This window comes from Lepidochelys olivacea, assembly GCF_965140295.1.
Source record: "Lepidochelys olivacea isolate rLepOli2 genome assembly, chromosome: 11".
NCBI classification, from domain to species: Eukaryota; Metazoa; Chordata; order Testudines; family Cheloniidae; genus Lepidochelys; species Lepidochelys olivacea.
In genome coordinates this window covers 34,309,068-34,329,756 of record NC_140421.1, presented here as the reverse complement: position 1 = coordinate 34,329,756, position 20,689 = coordinate 34,309,068, and the positions used below count along the sequence as shown (strand labels likewise).

Sequence of the window (20,689 nt, the reverse complement as noted above, 5' to 3'; positions counted from 1 at the left end):
AAAAGCTGGGTTCTACTCCCAAATTTCCCTCAAATGGACTTTGTTCAACATCTCTGCTACTGATGTGTAAAATGGGGGAATGACACTTGCTGCCTTCTAGGGTAGGAGAGAGACAAGGTGGATGAAGTAATATCTTTTATTGGACCAACTTCTGTTTGTGAGAAAGTGCAGGAGTAGGAATACTGTAGAACTAGGGTAGGAGTCTGTTGCTTTGCTCAATAATAAGTGCAGCGAAGTCCACAGAAAGTAAAAGTGAGACAAACTCCTGGCTCACAGCTTGGTGACAACATCAGAGCTGTTCCTATGGTGCCAGGAAATTCAGGGCTGTATCAATGAGACACCATGCATCCCATATTGTATGGAGACAATACTTTGTTTCCATTAGAGCATTAAAAAAGTATTTGCAACCCCCCAAAATTAAAGCTTGTGAATACTGTTTGTTTTGGTTGCATGCACAAGGTGGAAAATTAGACCACTGAATGGAACTGAACTGAAGTTTCAACATCAATCAGGTAATTTTGGAAATATGAGAGATTCCCTAATTCATGACTATTGTAGTTACTGAAAGGTTGCTAAGAAACACTGAGTTAACCCCCTAGACAAAGCAGCATAACTTTGCCAACCTGATGAAGGCTTGCATCTGGAGGTGATCAAATGTGAGCAAAAATCAAAAGCAGGTTGGCGAAAAGGGTGCATACTGAATAAAAGAATTAAAGACAAAGGCAGTGCCAAACCTGTGCGAAGTAGCTTGTTCACAGACAATGTTATGCTTGTGGTAATGTGTATCATAAACGCTGTATTAAAAAACCTCTTTACAAACATGTGATGTTAGGGGGAAAAACCTAGATTTGTAAAATGAATCCACCACAGACGGAGAAACAGTTTTTCAGTAAGAAAGTTGCATGTGAAAGGGGAGTCCAAAATGCACCAAAAAGTAAATGAAAATTGGCGCATAGAATCAAGCAAACATACTTGCAGAACAAGATTTGCACAGATTGAAAGCCTAACAGGATATTACCAAAAACAGTGAAACTGCACACTCAGCCATGAGAGGTTGAGGGCCTGCAAAGCCCAATGACCTCACTAACAGGACTGAGCCATTACACAGAGAGAAAATTTCAGCGTGAGAAACATGTGAACTCCCTAAAGAATATAATGGTATAGTGCATAAGCTGACTTTTGTAAGAGTAGAAAAGGGCTAACAATCAATACTGGATTTGAAATTATGGAAAAGTTGAAACATAACGTGTGCAGGTCACTGAAAAGCTAATAGACAACACAGAGGTCATGCTGAATAAATTTATTTATTTGAAGGGGTCTGTTGTTTCCCTAAACCACACTGACTACAACCAAAATAAATGGCAAGACCAGAGATTTATGCAACAAAGAAAGTACTATCACTAACGGTTGACCAAAAAGACTTTGAGCCAAACAACAGAAAATGGAATCATATGCTGAGTGCTAGAACCTTCTGGGTTCATTCAGTGGTTTGTCAACAAACCAGATGGTAATCTGAGAATTTGCATGGATCCAAAGGAACTAAATAAAAATATCAAAAGAGAACAGTTTTATCTGCCAATTTGAACTGAAATAATGGGAAGAACAACATAGTAAAGTGGTTCTCTAAATCAGATGTTGCAACTATCTTCTGGCAAATACCTCTTGAAAAGACAAGTTCCAAAATTCACTATTTGGATGACAGATTCTTGAGACTTCATTTGACCATATGGTCTGCATTAGAAGTGACCGATAGACTACTACAGTTCAAAGGAATTCTTGTATAGAGTGTGTAATGACTATATATTAATCTGGGAGCTACACCAGCAATACATGACAAAAGACTATGTATTATACTCAAATATAGATAAAGGTGGTTTAAAATTGAAGTAAAAGAAATGTGTCTGCAAGTCTGGGTGAAGTACTTTTCAATGAGGGAATAATAATAGATGATCATAATGGTCCCTTCTGACCTAAATATCTCTGAATCTATGAATAAAATCTGACAAAGAAAAATGAATAGCAAATTGAGTAATGGCAAGAACATGCAATCTGAAAGTCCTACAATGCCTGATGTGAAAATTCATCTCAGGAAACCCAGCTAGAACAACAATATATTATTTCCGTATACAGCATTGCAGATATGTATAGCACTTAATCATCAGATACAAATAGACAGGTCCCTGCCCCAACAAGCTCACAGTCTTACAGATATTTTTTTAAATAGGGACACATTTTAAATACAAAACAAAGCATAATGAAGAATGGGATCATTTGAAAACTCCCATCATGAGTGGTACATTATTTTAATGCAGAATTAACAATTTCTAGGGATGTACCACAAAATGTTTTGAAAGCCATCTTCGTGCAATAACATTAAAGTAATTGTTCACCTATCGATTTTATCTCAAGCATGTTAAGAAGATCTTTTAAAAATGTATACTCAAATAGAGAAAGAGTCTAGGGCAGGGGTGGCCAACCTGTGGCTCTGCAGCCATATGCAGCTCTTCTGAAGTTAATATGTGGCTCCTTGTATGGGCACCGACTCCAGGGATGGAGCTACAGGCACCAACTTTCCAATGTGCCGGGGGGTGCTCACTGCTCAACCTCTGGCTCTGCCACAGGCCCTGCCCCTACTCCACCCCTTCCCATGCCCTCCCCTGAGTCTGCCGTGCCCTCGCTGCTTCCCCTCCAAGCCTCCTGCAAGCCATGAAACAGCTGATTGGGAAGTCCAGGGAGGGAGGGGGCGGTGCTGATCGGCGGAGCTGCCGGTGGGCTGGGAGCAGGGCGGGGGGAAGCTGATGTGGGGTTGCTGACGTACTACTGTGGCTCTTTGGCAATGTACGCTGGTAAATTCTGGCTCCTTTTCAGGCTCAGGTTGGCCACCCCTGGTCTAGGGCTATGTTCTGGATGTTTAACGCTTCAATGAATAAATAAGGTGTTTATATGGATTAAAAGTCTTGGTTGAAGCAGACAAACCCCTTCATCACAATCTAGCAATGCAGGTTACGCGAAACTCCTTCAAGGACAGAAAGACTGTTGTTGCATTTATAAAAGTGTAATTTGAAGCAGGAATTTTCAGCAAGTTTCTGATGGCAGATATACTGTCACGAGCATTTTTGCATAATACAGTCTCCAGGCAAATAAACTGAAAATATATGCATATAACAATTTTACTTGTTAAATCAGAGTGACATGTCTTACATAGAATAATGTGGAAAATTATCCATAGTGAGACTATTAAAATCCTATGCAAAGTTATTAAAAAGGTAGAAATAGCAGGAAAAAAAACACAGAAACCAATTATGCACGACAAAGATAAGGACTTAGGTTAACTGAGGAGTGTTACTAAAAGTCAAAGTGCATAGTACCCTCTACCTTAAGAAAACAAGTTTTGCAACACAGGAAGTATCTGGTAGCATCGAGAAAACTAAATGATGAGTGTGAAGGTCATTGTCTGGCCAAGCATAATCATGTGTAGAAGGCAATAATGCAACTATTGAACAATTTTCTGAAGAAAATGATGCCAACAGACAACAGAACCTGTGACAGCAGGGAAAGGTTGGGACTGACCTCTGTATTTAGGGATGCTCTGTGATACCCAGGAACTGTTTCTTTACTTTAATAAGTGTTAATATTATCCAATACAAGCAGAACTCCTGTCATTTCTAGGATCAAACCAATGTTTCTAAGATGTGGTGTACCATAAGTGGAACTATAACAACTAATAATGGGCAATTATTTAGTAAAATAGACTTTAAAGACTTTGCTGATAAGTACAAATTTCATCATTATACTTCAAGTCCGGGACTTATTTTATTTATATAGGAAAAAAACCCTTTCCTATTAATTGGAAATATCAGAGTTGTGTGCATACACAGCAAGCCTATGTAACTATCTGACCTTATTACTGCTGAACCTCCTTCTTCCTCCTCAAGCCTTTCTGTTTGCCACATTCATTTGTTGCATCTTTTTGCAACCTCTTAAGAGCCAGGACCCTATCTTCCTGTGTGTTTGTAACATGCCTAGCACAATGAAGCTTGATCCTGATTGGGGCTTTCCAGTACTACTGCAATTCAAAGAACAATAATAGAAGGACATCCCTAATCAAATGGGCTACGAGCTTTATTTATAATAGCGAAAAATCTCTTCAGAAAACCCAAAGACAGCATGGAAGACACAAATCTATCTGAGTTACAGAACAATACCCTCAGAGTGAGGTAAAACATGTTCAAAGCAGTTAAGAAAGACAGTCATGGGGGATGCCTGTTAAAATTTCAGATTCTAAAAGCAGCAATCAATCAAACCTTGTAATATAACAATCTACTATTTGTATCAGAAAAGATACCAAATTAGGGAGAACTACATCAATAATGATAGCTGCCACTCCTAGGTTATATATAGGTTTTGGGAAAGTTCTGAGAACAAACAAAAAACTTTTTCTAAGCAAAAAGAAAAGGGGAACTTGTGGCACCTTAGAGACTAACAAATTTATCTGAGCTTAAGCTTTCGTGAGCTACAGCTCACTTCATCGGATGCATGCAGTGGAAAATACAGTGGGGAGATTTATATACACAGAGAACATGAAACAGTGGGTGTTACCATACACACTGTAACGACAGTGATCAGGTAAGGTGAGCTATTACCAGCAGGAGAGCGGGACGGGGGGGACGGGGAACTTTTGTAGTGATAATCAAGGTGGGCCATTTCCAGCAGTTGAAAAGAATGTCTGAGGAACAGCGGGGGGTGGGGGTTGGGGGGGAGGAAATAAACATGGGGAAATAGTTTTATTTTGTGTAATGACCCATCCACTCCCAGTCTTTAGGGGATGAGAGCTGAAGAAGCGTTGTTCTAAGTCAGCCATAAAAATGTTGGCATACTGTGGGGCCAAGCGGGTACCCATGGCAGTGCCGCTGATTTCGAGACACCACTGAGTTCCTGAGGAAACTACAATCCATCGGTGATCTTCCTGAAAACACCATCCTGGCCACTATGGATGTAGCAGCCCTCTACACCAACATTCCACACAAAGATGGACTACAAGCCGTCAGGAATAGTATCCCCGATAATGTCACGGCAAACCTGGTGGCTGAACTTTGTGACTTTGTCCTCACCCATAGCTATTTCACATTTGGGGAGAATGTATACCTTCAAATCAGAGGCACTCCCATGGGTACCCACATGGCCCCACAGTATGCCAACATTTTTATGGCTGATTTAGAACAACGCTTCCTCAGCTCTCGTCCTCTAGCACCCCTACTCTACTTGCGCTACATTGATGACATCTTCATCATCTGGACCCATGGAAAAGAAGCCCTTGAGGAATTCCACCATGAGTTCAACAATTTCCATCCCACCATCAACCTCAGCCTGGTCCAGTCCACACAAGAGATCCACTTCCTGGACACTACGGTGCTAATAAGCGATGGTCGCATAAACACCACCCTATATCAGAAACCTACTGACCGCTATGCCTACCTACATGCTTCCAGCTTTCATCCAGACCACACCACACGATCCATTGTCTACAGCCAAGCTCTGTGGTACAACTGCATTTGCTCCAACCCCTCAGACAGAGACAAACACCTACAAGATCTCTATCAAGCGTTCTTACAACTACAATACCCACCTGCTGAAGTGAAGGAACAGATTGACAGAGCCAGAAGACAGGTTTCAGAGTAGCAGCCGTGTTAGTCTGTATTCGCAAAAAGAAAAGGAGTACTTGTGGCACCTTAGAGACTAACAAATTTATTTGAGCATAAGCTTTCGTGAGCTACAGCTCACTTCATCGGATGCATTCAGTGGAAAATACAGTGGGGAGATTTATATACACAGAGAACATGAAACAATGGATATTACCATACACACTGTAAGGAGGGTGATCACTTAAGATGAGCTAATACCAGAAGAGTACCCAGAAGTTACCTACTACAGGACAGGCCCAACAAAGAAAATAATAGAACGCCACTAGCCATCACCTTCAGTCCCCAACTAAAACCTCTCCAATGCATCATCAAGGATCTACAACCTATCCTGAAGGACGACCCATCACTCTCACAGATCTTGGGAGACAGGCCAGTCCTTGCTTACAGACAGCCCTCCAACCTGAAGCAAATACTCACCAGCAACCACACACCACCCAACAGAACCACTAATCCTTGCAACAAAGCCCGTTGCCAACTGTGTTCACATATCTATTCAGGGGACACCATCATAGGGTCTAATCACATCAGCCACACTATTAGAGGTTCGTTCACCTGCACATCTACCAATGTGATATATGCCATCATGTGCCAGCAATGCCCCTCTGCCATATACATTGGTCAAACTGGATAGTCTCTACATAAAAGAATAAACGGACACAAATCAGACGTCAAGAATTATAACATTCAAAAACCAGTCGGAGAACACTTCAATCTCTTTGGTCACTCGATTACAGACCAAAAGGGGTGGTTGTTGTTTTTTTTCTCTCCTGCTGGCAATAGCTCACCTTTCCTGATCACTCTCGTTATAGTGTGTATGGTTACACCCATTGTTTCATGTTTTCTGTGTATATAAATCTCCCCACTGTATTTTCCACTGAATGTATCTGATGAAGTGAGCTGTAGCTCACGAAAGCTTATGCTCAAATAAATTGGTTAGTCTCTAAGGTGCCACAAGTCCTCCTTTTCTTTTTGCGGATACAGACTAACATGGCTGCTACTCAAACTTTTTCTAAGCAGTGAGTCAAAAGATTTTGGAAATGGAACCAATGCAAAAAATTACATTACAACCCTTAATCAAAATCCTGTACCAAAAGACAAGTTAATGGACCAATTACCTGAGAAAATGGTCTCAGAACAAACTAATGTTGTGACTTCTAAAGTTTCAAGAATACAACAAAGAAAAGGAGAACTGACAGCAACTAGTGCTCCAGAGACTACAAACACAAATGCATTGTGGTCTTGCTATCAGACATCGTCAGAAAGCTGTCAAAAAAATTCCGTAATGCTCAATGTTACTTCATCAAAGTTCATGAAGAAATTTATTTTGGAGTGGAACACTTACTTCATTAGAGAGATGGATTGACTGACTGACACTTTTAGTTCATCAATAAGAAACCATTCCTAAGACTGGGCATTGCCGTAATTGAGGCTGACCACCGGGTTTTTCCAGCCTGAGTGAGATAGTGCTAGCAATCAGAACAGTAAAACTGGGTGGTAGGCAAGTGATCCTCTTGATAAAAAAATAATAAGTTTTGTTATACATAGTAATAAAACACCACATTGGCTTACCCCTTTGTCCTAGCAAACTGCCAGTCTCACTTCAATCCCTCACATCCATCTTTTATCATTATTAAGCCAAATCCTGACATTCTTATTCAGCCCCTGGAAGAATGGGATCCTTATCACTGAAGGGGTAAGATACTGTAGACTGGGTTTACAATATCTCGCACCACTTTGACACACAAGTTTGAGAAGGGTGCCTGCTGTGGGGAGCAGCCACACCTATCCCAACCAACTTTAATGTCTCTGTAAGAGCTGACCCTATGTGCAACATCTCCCCTGTTGCCTCATTCAGATTACTATGATGAAGCTTATCTGACCTTAAATACGTTACTCGCTGTATGTAAATCCAATTCCTTTAAACTCTCTTCTGGTGTGTGAGGCAAAGTTTCCTCACTGTTACTTTTCTACCTTTATATCAAACAAAAGGTATGTAACCCTTCCCCCAGGTGGAGTCAGCAGCAACCAGGGCCGGGTTCAATAGCTAGAGGTTCCTTTCCAACGATCAACACAGAACCAGCTTGAGCCCCCACCCAGTAACCTGGGAAAATTACACACCACCCCTGTGAGCCTCAGAGGCAATACTTCCCCACTTGCAAGCACAGAGTCCAAGCATAGAAAAGAAACTTTTAATAAAAGGAGGGAAGTAACTCTGAGCTAATTTGGGAAAACAGTGTAAACAGGGTTCATAAACATAAACCATGAGTAAAAGATCCACGTCCAGGTAGGTTGGGCAGTGCCCTTTTCCCCTCAGGTGCTTAAGTCCAGCAACCCAAAAATCCCTTTCATATGCCCGACCCTTCTCTGCACCCCACTCACTGTTGCTGTCCTTGGTCAGTGCAGACCTAGAGTTCAGAGGTGCATCTGCAGAGATCACCTCCTATCCTGGGTTGGGGGTAAAGAGGCATCTTACTCGCTCAGCTGGCTGCTCACTGGCCACCTGCTCACTGCTCTCGCCACGCACGCCTCTCCGCCGCCAGCCTGCTGGCCATTCATTGCGCCTCTCTGCTGCTTCCCTGCTGGTCACTCATTCGCCAGCTGACTGTCAGTCACATTCTGCTGTGACCACTGCACATCAGTCTCTCAGTCATTTTCAGCTCTTTTGCAGGCTGGGCAGAAACACTGCCCCATCTCAAGTGATTTTGGCTCTTCGCAGGCAGGGTAGAAACACAGTCCTACCATACAACTGGTTTCAACTCTGACTGAGCAATTAAAATAACAAAAGAGGCTCCTAATGAAGCCTATTTAGCTCTATTCTTTGAATAGGGAGGAAGAACAGGTTAAGCCAGTCTAAAGAGGACACCTCGGGGGTGGGAGAGGGGAGTTGTGCAGCCTCCTGGCCAGAACACCAGGACTTCTGTCTTTCCCTCCACCCCTTTACTTTCACAGAACTCTGACATTCAAGCCCCTGCTTAATGAGGTTCTTTCAACTGAGGGTGCCTCCCCTCATATGGGACAGGTTAAGCACTGTCCTACTTTCCTGTATTCCCACAATAATTACAACATTGGTAACCATATTTCACTACCCCTGCATTCAGTACTAAGGTCATTTGTACCCAACACCAGCCAAAGTTGATCCTTTGACACAGCTGTAAATGATGAATATGTAAACAGCAGGAGTAAACTGTATTTAAATAAACACACCCATAGTCTCTTCCCTCCCAGCTAGCTGTCAGGGAAGCATTCATTCAGACCCTGCTTACAGGTACCATCTCCCATTTTGAACTCTCAAGTAAATTAATGTAAGTTTTAAGCTCTCATAATTTTTTACACTATTCTTTTGCTGTAAATGTTCTCATAATGGGTGTTTTGTGTCTCTAATTTTTCTCTTTTGAGGGCCTGAAACCCTCCATTCCTTCTCCCTGTGCCTGACTCTCACCTCTGAAGTAGGATGAAATGCATAGTCTTTGAGGGAAATGGAGGTGGGAGATGGTTGTGTAATACAGAGACTCCTTGGCAATGGGTCCCCTGTTCTTTGCAAGCAGCTCTCACCTCAGATATGACAAACTCACTACACCAAACACATGTCTAACTGGATATTTACACATAAGAGTAACATGTAAAGTATCTACAGAAATCTCTTCACTTGTCAAGACTCTCAATGCCACGTGAGGGGATGCTTTCATGAACATTTGGGTCCTGATTCTTGAGAAACCAGCCAGCTCTGCAATAAACTGAGCTTTGGAGGTTTGGGGGGAATCTACTTTACTGGATAGGAAATATTGATAAGTGTAGACCCAGGTTTGATTTTATGATTTTGTTCTTTATTGCAACTAATTGTTTCCATCACTCTCTTGTTTCTAATTAAATCTTTATTCTTTCTTAAATAAACCTTCTTTTGCTTTACTATAAGTGCTCACAAATGCTGTGTGGGTTACAGGAGCAGTGGTTTAAGGTACAACTGGTGAACTGGAGCATACTGCACCTTTGGCTCTGGAAATTCTGTGAGGAGCCAATGTCAGGGGCTGGATATCACAGGGAAATGATTCAAAAGAGTTTGGGGTTTGTTAACTTGCCTGGTGAAGGAAGGTCTGGCATTAGCCCAAAGAAGAATGCTGGCAGTGCCAGAAGGCAACAAGGAGACCCACAGTCCTGACTCCTGGGTAACCCAAGAACTGTCACAGGTACACATTTCTGGCTGATAACTGCTGAATATTTTAGCAGTTATTTAATTTTTCAGTGGCAGGATGATGGACTTCTGGATCTGTATAATTTCAATGATTCTATCTTGCAGATTCCTCTGCTCCAAGCATCAGCCAGATGGAATCACACAAACATGACAAGAAGTGCTCCAAAAGATGATCGTGCTTTCTCCATGATGTTCCAACCTCTGCCAGCCCAAGCATCAAGGGATTGAGTTAGGGGGGAAACTCCGAATCTCAACATATTTCATGGCCATTCTTGGGTCCTTCTGTTCTAAACCTATTGTCCCTAGCCTTTTATTGTCTACTCACAAACATCTGACATTTTTTGAATATTTTAGTTTTCCACTGTGATCCCCTGCTATTACATAATTACCCCCTGAGTAAATTCAATCTAGGATTGCCCTGACTTGTAGAAAATGTGGTCTTTCAAACTCAAAAAACTTCAATTTTCTCCTCTTTCCCCCCAAGTGAAACTTATGTGAATTGTACAATTTCTGCGTTTCTTCCCAGTCCATTCCCTCCTTACCCAGTTCAGCATGCTCATGTACTAGGTATGTAGTTATGAAGTTACAGAGGGCTGAATTTTCCTAGCAGTACAGAAGGGAATCGTAAATGAAACTCCCTAAAGCTGTTATGAGAGTTGTGACTGTATCTCCCCATGAAGAGCATCAACACAGTGAGAATTGGGTTAAAGGCCTATAATCTGAAATGTTTCCTGTGAGGCTGCACATAAACATTATACCATTGAGCAGGTGCCAGGACACTTTGCATCCTACAGATGTTTCCTATACAATGATGGGAGCAACATTCATATAATTAAAAAAGCCACTTTCATTCTAAGGTATCTACAACTTCCTAGAAAATATACACTACCAGCTGAAATGTCTCTATCTTGTTCTCAAACCAAAGATGCATATTTGTAAATTTGGGAAAGAGCCCATTCAGCTGGTTGTGTGTTATTTCAGCATGGTGGAAAACTGTTGATGCTTTAAGGAATGTTTAAGATGATTTGTCTGTTTGTGATCAGCCATCTCAAAAATGGCTTTAATTTGTGGAACTTAGTACATATATCATTTTGAATGTGTGGTGGCAGAAGTGGAGTAGAGAACACATCCACTCTGATTAAACACCTACAACTTATGCAAAGTTAGCTATAAAATATCTTACTACAATACTGCTCAACTCCAATTTTAGATATTTTTATACATGTAAAATATTTATAGAAAATGTTTCTACATACAGCTGATTTTTATGCAAAAGCTCTCTGATAAGTGATACATACTTTAGTTTCCAACATTAATATTTATCATGATAGGTTATTGGTATAAAACATCAGTATACCTGCAATTTCTTCTAAAGAATTAGCTCTCATGTCCAGTAGAACTGTACCATTCAGGATACAACTTCTCAACTCAAACAAGCTATGAAGTGACAGAGTGGCAACGTATGGTTTGCTCCATCGCTCTCCACCATCCTCTACATCTTCTTCAAACTTCAACCATCTATGCAAACAAACAGCTTAGTAAGCCTTTATATATAGGAAATGAAAAGTGAATTATTTTCATGCATATTCAATGGACCCTATCAAATATTTTGTTTGGTTTTATTTTACTCTCTGTTGTTTGCAGGAAACATGAGAACATTCCCTCCCCCCCCAGAAATTTTGTCCCATACCATTTGTTGAACATTTATTTCATCCTGAGAGTTGAAGGGGAAAGCAGATAAAAAATAACATAACATGTTTTGTTTTGTGCAACTTTGGATAATGACCTATCATGGCTAAAACTGCTTTGTGTGTCAGAATCATTGATAAACTCTGGGAATGTGTAGTGGTAAAGAACTGCTACAGAATCAATATAAATCCTTGAAAAAAGTAAACTAAAAAAAAAACCCCAGAAATTCCATCATGCAGAGCGATACTAACAGTCAACAGAACAGATCTCCGCTAGTTGAGCTAATGAAGTAACTGGTAGCAATAGTAGGCTGTTATACTCTACATAGCCCAGGCACAAGAGAGGGATGAGACATATGCTTTGTCAGTGGATTCACGACTATTTTCTGGCAGCAGAAGAATGTAGGGACTCAGGACTTCTGGGTTCATTTTCAAGTTTTGGAACAGTTCATGCTCTAGTGGTTATATACTCTTCTGCCCATGTCCCCCTGCCAAACCTGCCTCTGCCCCCCATTCCTGTCTGTCCTGCCCCAGCCCCACTTTGTTCCTATACATCATCCCATCCCCCTACACATACACAGACAGCTCCTGCTCCCTCTCCCCCTGTTCCTATCTACTACCCACTTTGCTCCTATCCAACCCCATCCCAGGCTCCTACCTTCCACCCTCTTCTCCTATCCAACTCTCCCAGGTCCTGCCCTCCACCACCTCTGGTTCTATCCATCACCCAATGCCTTGGCTCCTGCCCCCTCTCTTTCTTCTGCTGTCCAACTCCCCCAACTCATGCCTCAGTCCCTCTCTGGTCCTTCACATCTCCATTCCCTGGCTCCTGCTCTAGTCTCCCTCTGCACCTATATGCCCCTCCAAACTCCTCCTCTCCCTCTGCTCCTATCCAACTCCTGTCCCACTCCCCACCTCCACTGACCACCGCATCCCAGATCTTGTAATCCATTCGTCTCCTCCCTCCATGCCCTCCCCACACCTCACTCCTCACGCTTCCCCCGCTACATTCCAGTCAAGTCACTCCCTCTTTCTCCTCTATGCTGCCTGGTCACCAGCAAAGCACAGGAAACAGTCTCCCTGCATACAGTTACAGTATACTTTGTCACAGTGGCTCACATCAGCCAATAGCAGCATTTGCAGAGAAAGTCCTGCTCAGCCCGCTGCACCTTCAGGCTGGACCATGCCAAGTATAGAGGAAATAGTCACAGAACTTAACTTCTAAACTTTAACAAGTCTCTACTGAGCATATGCAAAGTGGGATTTTCCAAAGGCTTAAAACTTGGCCAAATTTGAGTGGATTTCCACATGGACAGCAAAACTTACATCTCTGGCACAAAAAGTGTCCCCCAGCCAAATTTAAACTACTTTGCTCAAAAGAACAGAGGTACCAGACCTTCTCAATGAAATGACTAAGAATTTTTTAACATGGGCAAAAATGTTTCCTCTAATTTCATTCTTGAGAGCACCTGAACTATTATAGCTGAAACTTTTCAATCAAAATTCAGCCTGAGGCAGACACCTAGTATGGGAAATTTCAGCCAGAATGGTTAGAGTTTGGGAAAGTTATAAGAAACTGAAAATATGGAAAGTATTAGCCAACACTACCAGCTCTGCGTATAAGAAGAAAGTCTGGACAAGAGACAAGAAACTAGTAAACACTTTAGGGGAAAAAAAGTCCTAGACTGCTACACTATCTCTCCCCAAAACACTCTGTTAGCCATCTAATGAAAATTTGAATTGCACATCCGCATTTTTTTAATATATATAAACAGCCAAATTCTCTGCTGGTTTCACTGTAATTACTTCAGTGGAGTGACACCAGAAGAAAATATGACCCAAACTCTCTCCGTACTATATGACATTCTATTTTGTCATTAGTCTTATAAATAAGAGTCCTATTTCCCCACTACCTTACACCTTGTATATAGACATAACAGAGTTCAAACTGAGGAGTGGGGAAGGAGGAGAGTGCGAGAGGCAAATCCTTGCTGCACCTCTTCCAAAAGAAGACCGCTCTTTGCAATATAAATTCTTTGTGAGGACCAACCACCCTAAAATGTTTTAAGAGTTTCTTGTGCCATGAAAAAGTTATTATGTAAAGCCTTCCTTTAACCAAACAACACTAGTTTTTGGTGTCAGGATTCCCTGTGCTATCACTTGACTCCTGACTGAGGTGAGATTAACAAAGCATGCAGTTCTCAAGTGTTTGCATTAGTATATTCCACTGCAACACTACGAAGGGAGATTGGTTCTGAAGTTTAATGGAATAAAACCTGAAAAAGGAAACAGGCTATTTAATTTCATTTTCAAAATACCTTCTGTGCGTGAAATTCATCCTTATGTCGATGGGGCTAATCCAGGGTCTATGTCTTATTTAATTCCCACTTAAACCTGTAATCACTTGAATGTTTCATGAGTCTTGGACTGATGCTCTGTAGATGGCTGAATTTCACACACAGAAGTTATTCAGAAAATGAAACTGCCTGTTTTGTGTTTCAGGTCTCATCAGTTAAGCTTCTGACACAATCTTGGGGGAACCTGAAGTTAATTAGCTACTCCTGCTAGCTAGTGCTTCACTTGTAGAAACACTATTTGAAGCCAAGATACTATGTTTTGGAGTAAGTGTACCTGAGTGTTTCCTTCAACACTCAGTTAAATTGGGGGGATACTTTTAAAATTAAATGTCTAATGAGGATAGAGGAAAGGGGCTGAAAAGATTTATTTCTGTTCAAGAGGCCATAAAAATGATAACATTTGCAATTATAGTTGCAGAGGTAGTGGTTTAATCATAACGTGGAAATTGAATGCAAACTATTCTGCTTCATTGCCTATCTTTGATCACCCAACACTTTCTCGTGAGTGCCCTAAGCAATGTTAATCTTCATATGATACCAGCCATGAGGTGGTGGTTTTCTACTGATTTTTTCTGTACCTAAGGATCAATATACTATTTTCTGAGACACAACCCACAGGCATCTATAGTATTCCAGGCTTTTGGTCTTCTGAGACACCTTTTCAAAATTAAATGCCAAACTCCCTTAAGGCCTGCATAGGACATGAAACAAAAACAGCATACACACAGAACATGACGTAAATTGAGTACACTCTTTGGCACATTTCTCCTAAGTATGCCCTGGGCTATTCAGCTTTCTATGTTTTCTGATTAAGGAATGGGTAGATGGGTAGTATTTGGTGTTCTCTATAATGAACATTGACTTGATAAAACAGGCTTGGTGACTTAGAACCAAACAACCCAAACACTAAAATGCCAATATTAACTATTGTTTGTCATTATAAATTTGATGGATTCTATGATTTTACAGTTAGCGATTGGTCGCACATGATTATATCAAGGTACAGTTGACATTCTGTTTCACAACAGAATATTGTGTTAAGATTTCATTTTCAACTTGCAATTATTGCTTTTCTAGATGAGTCCAAAGCAATGGTTTTCAAACAAGTGTACTTTTCCCACACAAAATTACACCAATTGAATCAAACACTGTCAGAAAAAATCATATGATGTGGTAAAACTTTATGTGAAAACTGTAATATTCCATATTCCCTGGGATTGGCGAAACTCTTCATAACATATTTGAGATCAGATTTAGCATTCTATACCGCATGTTCAATCACATTCTGCCTGGTGTCTTTTGCTTTCAGAGTATCTCATGAAAACTAGTTTGCCCTTTGTCTCTTTTATAACTAGTCTGCAGTTTAGGAAGATCTGCATTTTGCGTTGGTCCTTCTCGTTATATAATGGCATCAAAAATATTTCTTATATCTCCTATCTCTTAGAATCTTCTTTTGTAAATCAGTATCTCTCTGTAATGATGTATCCAGAAATAAACTCAATAGCCTAGGCCCAGTCACACCAGAACTATATCAGAAGAGACTTTTACCTCTACTCAATGAAGTGGTGCCTCTGCGTTTGCTGCCCTATTACATCAGACACTCATTCTAATCTGTTGTCCAAGACACTTTTAACATTACTGCTTTCCAGGATTCTTCTTCCTGGATATTTGCATTTTGGGTGGTTTATTTAAGAACATAAGAACAGCCCTACTGGGTCAGACCAAAGGTCCATCTTGCCCATCTTCCGACAGTGGCCAGTGCCAGGTGCCCAGAGGGAATGAACAGAACAGGTAATCATCAAGTGACCCATCCCCTGTCGCTCATTCCCAGCTTCTGGCAAACAGAGGCTAGGGACACCATCCCTGCCCATCCTGGCTAATAGCCATTGATGGACTCATCCTCCATTAATTTATCTAGTTCTTTTTTTAACCCTGTTATGGTCTTGGCCTTCACAACATCCTCTGGCAAGAAGTTCCACAGGTTGACTGTGTGTTGTGTGAAGAAATACTTCCTTTTATTTGTTTCAAACCTGCTGCCTATTAATTTCATTTGGTGAACCCCTAGTCCTTGTGTTATGAGAATTAGTAAATAACACTTCCTTATCTACTTTCTCTACACCAGTCATGATTTTATAGACCTCAATCATATCTCCCCTTAGCCATCTCTTTTCCAAGCTGAAAAGCCCCAGTCTTATTAATCTCTCCTCATACGGAAGCTATTCCATACCCCTAATAATTTTTGTTGCCCTTTTCTGAACCTTTTCCCATTCCAATATATTGTTTTTGAGATGGGCCAGCCACATCTGCACACACTACTCAAGATGTGGGCGTACCATGGATTTATATAGAGGCAACATGGTATTTTCTGTCCTATTATCTACTCCTTTCTTAATTATTCCCAGCATTCTGTTTGGTTTTTTGACTGCCACTGCACATTGAGTGGATGTTTTCAGAGAACTATCCACAATGACTCCAAGAGCTCTTTCTTGGGTGGGAACAGCTAATTTAGATCCCATCATTTTATATGTACAGTTGGGATTATGCTTTCCAATGTGCATTACTTTGCATTTATCAACATTAAATTTCATCTGCCATTTTGTTGCCCAGTCACCCACTTTTGAGAGATCCTTTTGTAGCTCTTCTCAGTCTGCCTGTGTCTTAACTATCTTTAGTAATGTTGTATCATCTCCAAATTTTGCCATCTCACTGTTCACCCCTGTGTCATTTACCATTGTGTCATTATCCTATGTGTCTGGTTTTTCAGCAGTTTTCCATATATGTCAGTGATCGTATCCAAGTCAATCTGTTTTTAGTACTAAAAATATTTGTATGAAAACATGATCTTTATTTCTTAAGATTTCATCTTGCACTACTAGTTAATGGTTCTGATGCATGTTACAGTAGCACAACACTGCTGATGCCATTCTCTGAGTGGAGTGTCCCATCTCTTCTAAGAAATGCTTCCTGAATTGATTTTCTTCTCTATATTTTGAGTTGGATACACTACCTCATGTGATACTTGTTAACCATGTCGGGAGATTATTACTTAAAACAAGGAATAAGCATCAGTAACAGAAACTCTAAAAGGAAGAAAGACCTAATCTTTATGCAAATGTATCTGGTGGGTTTTTTTTTTTAAAAAAAGGAAAAGGGTGGATAATAATCCAGAGTTGGGTCTTTATCAAGCCCCTGACTTTATCGCCAAACTTCAGGAACATAAAAGGTTTAGAAATCCTAACCCAGGCCTGGATCCAAGTTTTCCCATTCTTTTATAGTGGGCTAAATAAAAACAGAAATACAGATTTTGGAGTGTTCAAAATCCACGCTCAGTTTTTGCAGCTTGACACTTTCTTTAGCTGTGGGAGGTGGGTGGGGGAAGAAATGTATGACCTCTCCTACAGGTCATTGACTGATAAAATAAAATACTTCAAGAGTTTCTCCAATGGTGACACTCTGTTATAGAACCAAAGGGTTAAACAGGACTGTCCAATTTTTTAAAAAAAACTATCACTGTTTTTTAAATGTATCGGGTATTTTGTACATAGTATAACATGAAATAGAGCATATGAACACTTTGTAGTATTCTTTGCCATAACTTTTTAGTGCAAAATATCAGGCTTATGGGGTCCAGTAATATCTGTTTCAGAGCTTGCTGTGTCTCCCCAAGCATTCATTCACTTGCAATCTGCCTGACTAGCACAGGCATCATAATCCTACATATTATACCTGTTTCAGCATGAACTTTTGCCAATGTTAATTTGAAAATGAACCAAAGTAAATAAACTGCTTAGAGACAAACCAGAAGTGACAAAGGGAGACAAGTTGTGTGACCTCATGTCTTTGAAAGGAAGTGTAGACCATTTGCAGAAAGTGGGTTTTTATTTTGCCCTACCAGCGATTATCGCTTGGCATTCGTGTCATAACCAATGCACCTGTTAGCTACCCATCTCTCAAAACTATGGATGGGAAAATGGATTTGAATATAACAGAGATCATAATTTTCATCAAAAATTAAGCTAAATCTTTTCTGAAGATCTAAAAAGTTTGGTTAACTTCTTACCACACTGGTTTACCATATTCTGGTCAGTTCCAGAAGCAGAAGTGCTTTCATGGGAAAGGACGTTCTCCTGAGATTTCAACTACAAATAGGCAGACTAAAGAGATCTGAATAAGGCTCAGATAATCACCCAAATTTCCCAACCATGGGAAATCTAAACCACTGTCCCACTCAGCAATGCAAAAGACTGGTTCAATAGACTTGAACTTCGATAGCATTTATCAACATGCTGTTGCACTACGGTGTATATATTATAAGTCTAACTACCATCTCCAGGTTTGTTTCTTTACAAAGTGTGTGTAACACTGACAGACCCCGGTCGTCAGCAAGCAAGATTGAACCTGGGACCTCTGAAACTTAGTGCATGAGCCAAAAGCCACATGGCCCTTAGCTAAGGCTGTAGCAGACTCATTAATGTCTAAGTGGTCTTGGTGCCATTAAAAGGCATAAAATACCACATCCGGGAGGTGTGTGGGTTACATACTTCCCCTAGCTGAGGAAGCGTATCCCGACCTTCAGAGACTTCTCAGTTGATATCCTGGACGAACCCCCACTTGTAACACCGACAGACCCCAGTGGGTGGGATCAAACCTGGGACCTCTGAAGCTAAATGCATGAGCCACTACTGCATGAGCTAAAAGCCATATGACTATTAGCTAAAGCTATAGCAGACTCATTAATCTTTAAGTGGTTTCGATGCTACTAGAGAGGACACCACATCCAGGAGGTCTGTGGGTCACAGGTGCACTAAGTACTTTTATAGGACAGCAACTATAAATCAAGCATTCTGTACACAATAGTACAGCCAAGTCATCTGTGCAAATTATTCTATTAGTAACATTGAATGTCATTTACCAAAAGGATACATTTCTGCTTCTTTATCATCATTAAAGGGGCAAAATGGATCACTTTAGGGCTGACACAAGAGATTCCTGCTTTCACCAAATGTTCACAAATGTTCTGATTACTTTATGATGTTTTAATTCCTGTATATGTTTGATTTCTAAATAATAGCACATAATTATTGTTGCAATGTGGCCTGTTACAAAAAAGAAATAATCCAATTATTTATGTTTAATAATATAGTTAAATGGTTAGTATACCAAACCATTATTAACCATAAAAAACGTTGTGCATGAATAATATTGTATTGATGGGCTCATTAGGATTGGAATCTGCCTTTGAGACAACACAACTGAGCCTTTGCCACTTTAAATCCTCCACAGCAGCTTGCTAACTCCTTTCCCTCTGTTTAGATAAATCTGTTCTGTTCTTCCCAGAGATATTGAGTTTCAGCCAAATCTTATCCACACTCCTCTTCAATAGCTGCTACCATTTTGGCTAACTGAGCAGCAAATGTCTCAATGAATCTTACACCGCTTGCACACAACATTTATAAAAGGTTCCAGAATAATGACTGTGCATGCAGGCTCCATCAAATGGAATTGCAGAAGAGTCCAGACATATTGCACCAGAGATTCACCACACCTCCTCCTGGTAAAATGCATATGTAACTATTTGATGCCTTGTTCTGTGCTCATTAAGGTCAACAGCGAAACTGCCGTGGAATTTGATGGGAGCTGGACTGGGCTCTTGGTATTCCTTTTCTGGCTATTGATTACACAATAACTCTGTTAGCTGCTCTGTAAAGTACCTAGCACACTGATGGTAACATGCAAACAATAAATACACAGTAACTCATGTTTATAAAAGAAGATATTCTAAAACAATTACATTAACACCAGAGTCACAAAATCCATCAGAAACACTGGCATTCTTATGCCATTCCTTTGTGGCAATATTACGAAGGGAAATCTTGACCACCACCTAACGCCCCATCTCTACAGCCACAGAAGTCCCTAATCACAGTGAAACTAATGGAATTTTGCTTTTGCAAGAGTGAGGAAGCAGCACGTCCCTGGGGCTTCTCACATCATTCGTACCATATGCCCTTTGCATGCCATGGAGCTGTGTTCTTTGGAGCTTAGCTATGCCCAGTATTCAGGGGGTTGAGGGTGAGCTGAGGAGACAATAGAGGGACTGGAGAATTTGCCACTATGCAAATCCACTAGTCCTTACCTTTGAGCAGGTAGAGAGCAGGAGCTTCAACAGCTACCACAAGCCCTGCAGATACGGCAACCGCTAAGAGGCATTCCCTGATTTGAAGGGAAGGATTCCTCCCCTTCCTGACTCCTACAAGGCAATAAGTCCTAGTGGACAGAGGACTGGACTGGGACTTGGCAGACCTGGATTCTATTCCTGGCTCTGCCACTGACCTGTTGGGTGACTGTAGGCAAGTCACTTCCTCTCTCTGTGACTGATTCCCCATCTGTAAAATGGGGGTGACAATACTGACTTCCTTTGCAAAGCACTTTGAGATCAGCTGGTGAAAAGTGCTCTATATATTAATTTTACTACTACAACTACAGTTGTCTCCAGAACAGAGCTTACTTACTGGAACTGAATGCTGGATCAAGGATTTACTCTAAAAGCCTATTGTTCCAGAATTAGTGATGTATTCAGTAATATGTAATACCTACTCCACTTCATTACACTTATTAGTTTACTAGTGTGTATTGTGACAAAGCCCTGTCCTTGCCTCCATGGGTCCCGTGTTTCCTGGCGGATTTCGCTAGCCTCAGAGGCTCACTGTGACCCTCCATGTAACCCTTCTTTCTCTAGAGACAAGGGTCACA

The 20,689-nt window shown here is 40.9% G+C and overlaps 1 protein-coding gene across 5 annotated transcripts in view; it reads right to left on the bottom strand.

Moving 5' to 3' along the window:
* SLC4A10 (solute carrier family 4 member 10) overlaps window positions 1-20,689 on the bottom strand; it is a 285,654-nt gene that overhangs the window by 101,691 nt on the left and 163,274 nt on the right. For all 5 annotated transcript variants that reach the window (XR_014713600.1, XM_084643433.1, XM_084643434.1 and 2 more), the window contains exon 5: window positions 11,249-11,409. Coding sequence is in view for 4 of the 5 variants with exons in the window: in XM_084643433.1 (XP_084499559.1) it covers window positions 11,249-11,409 (161 nt within the window). In the remaining variant the exon portion in view is untranslated. The remainder of the gene's footprint in view (window positions 1-11,248; window positions 11,410-20,689) is intronic.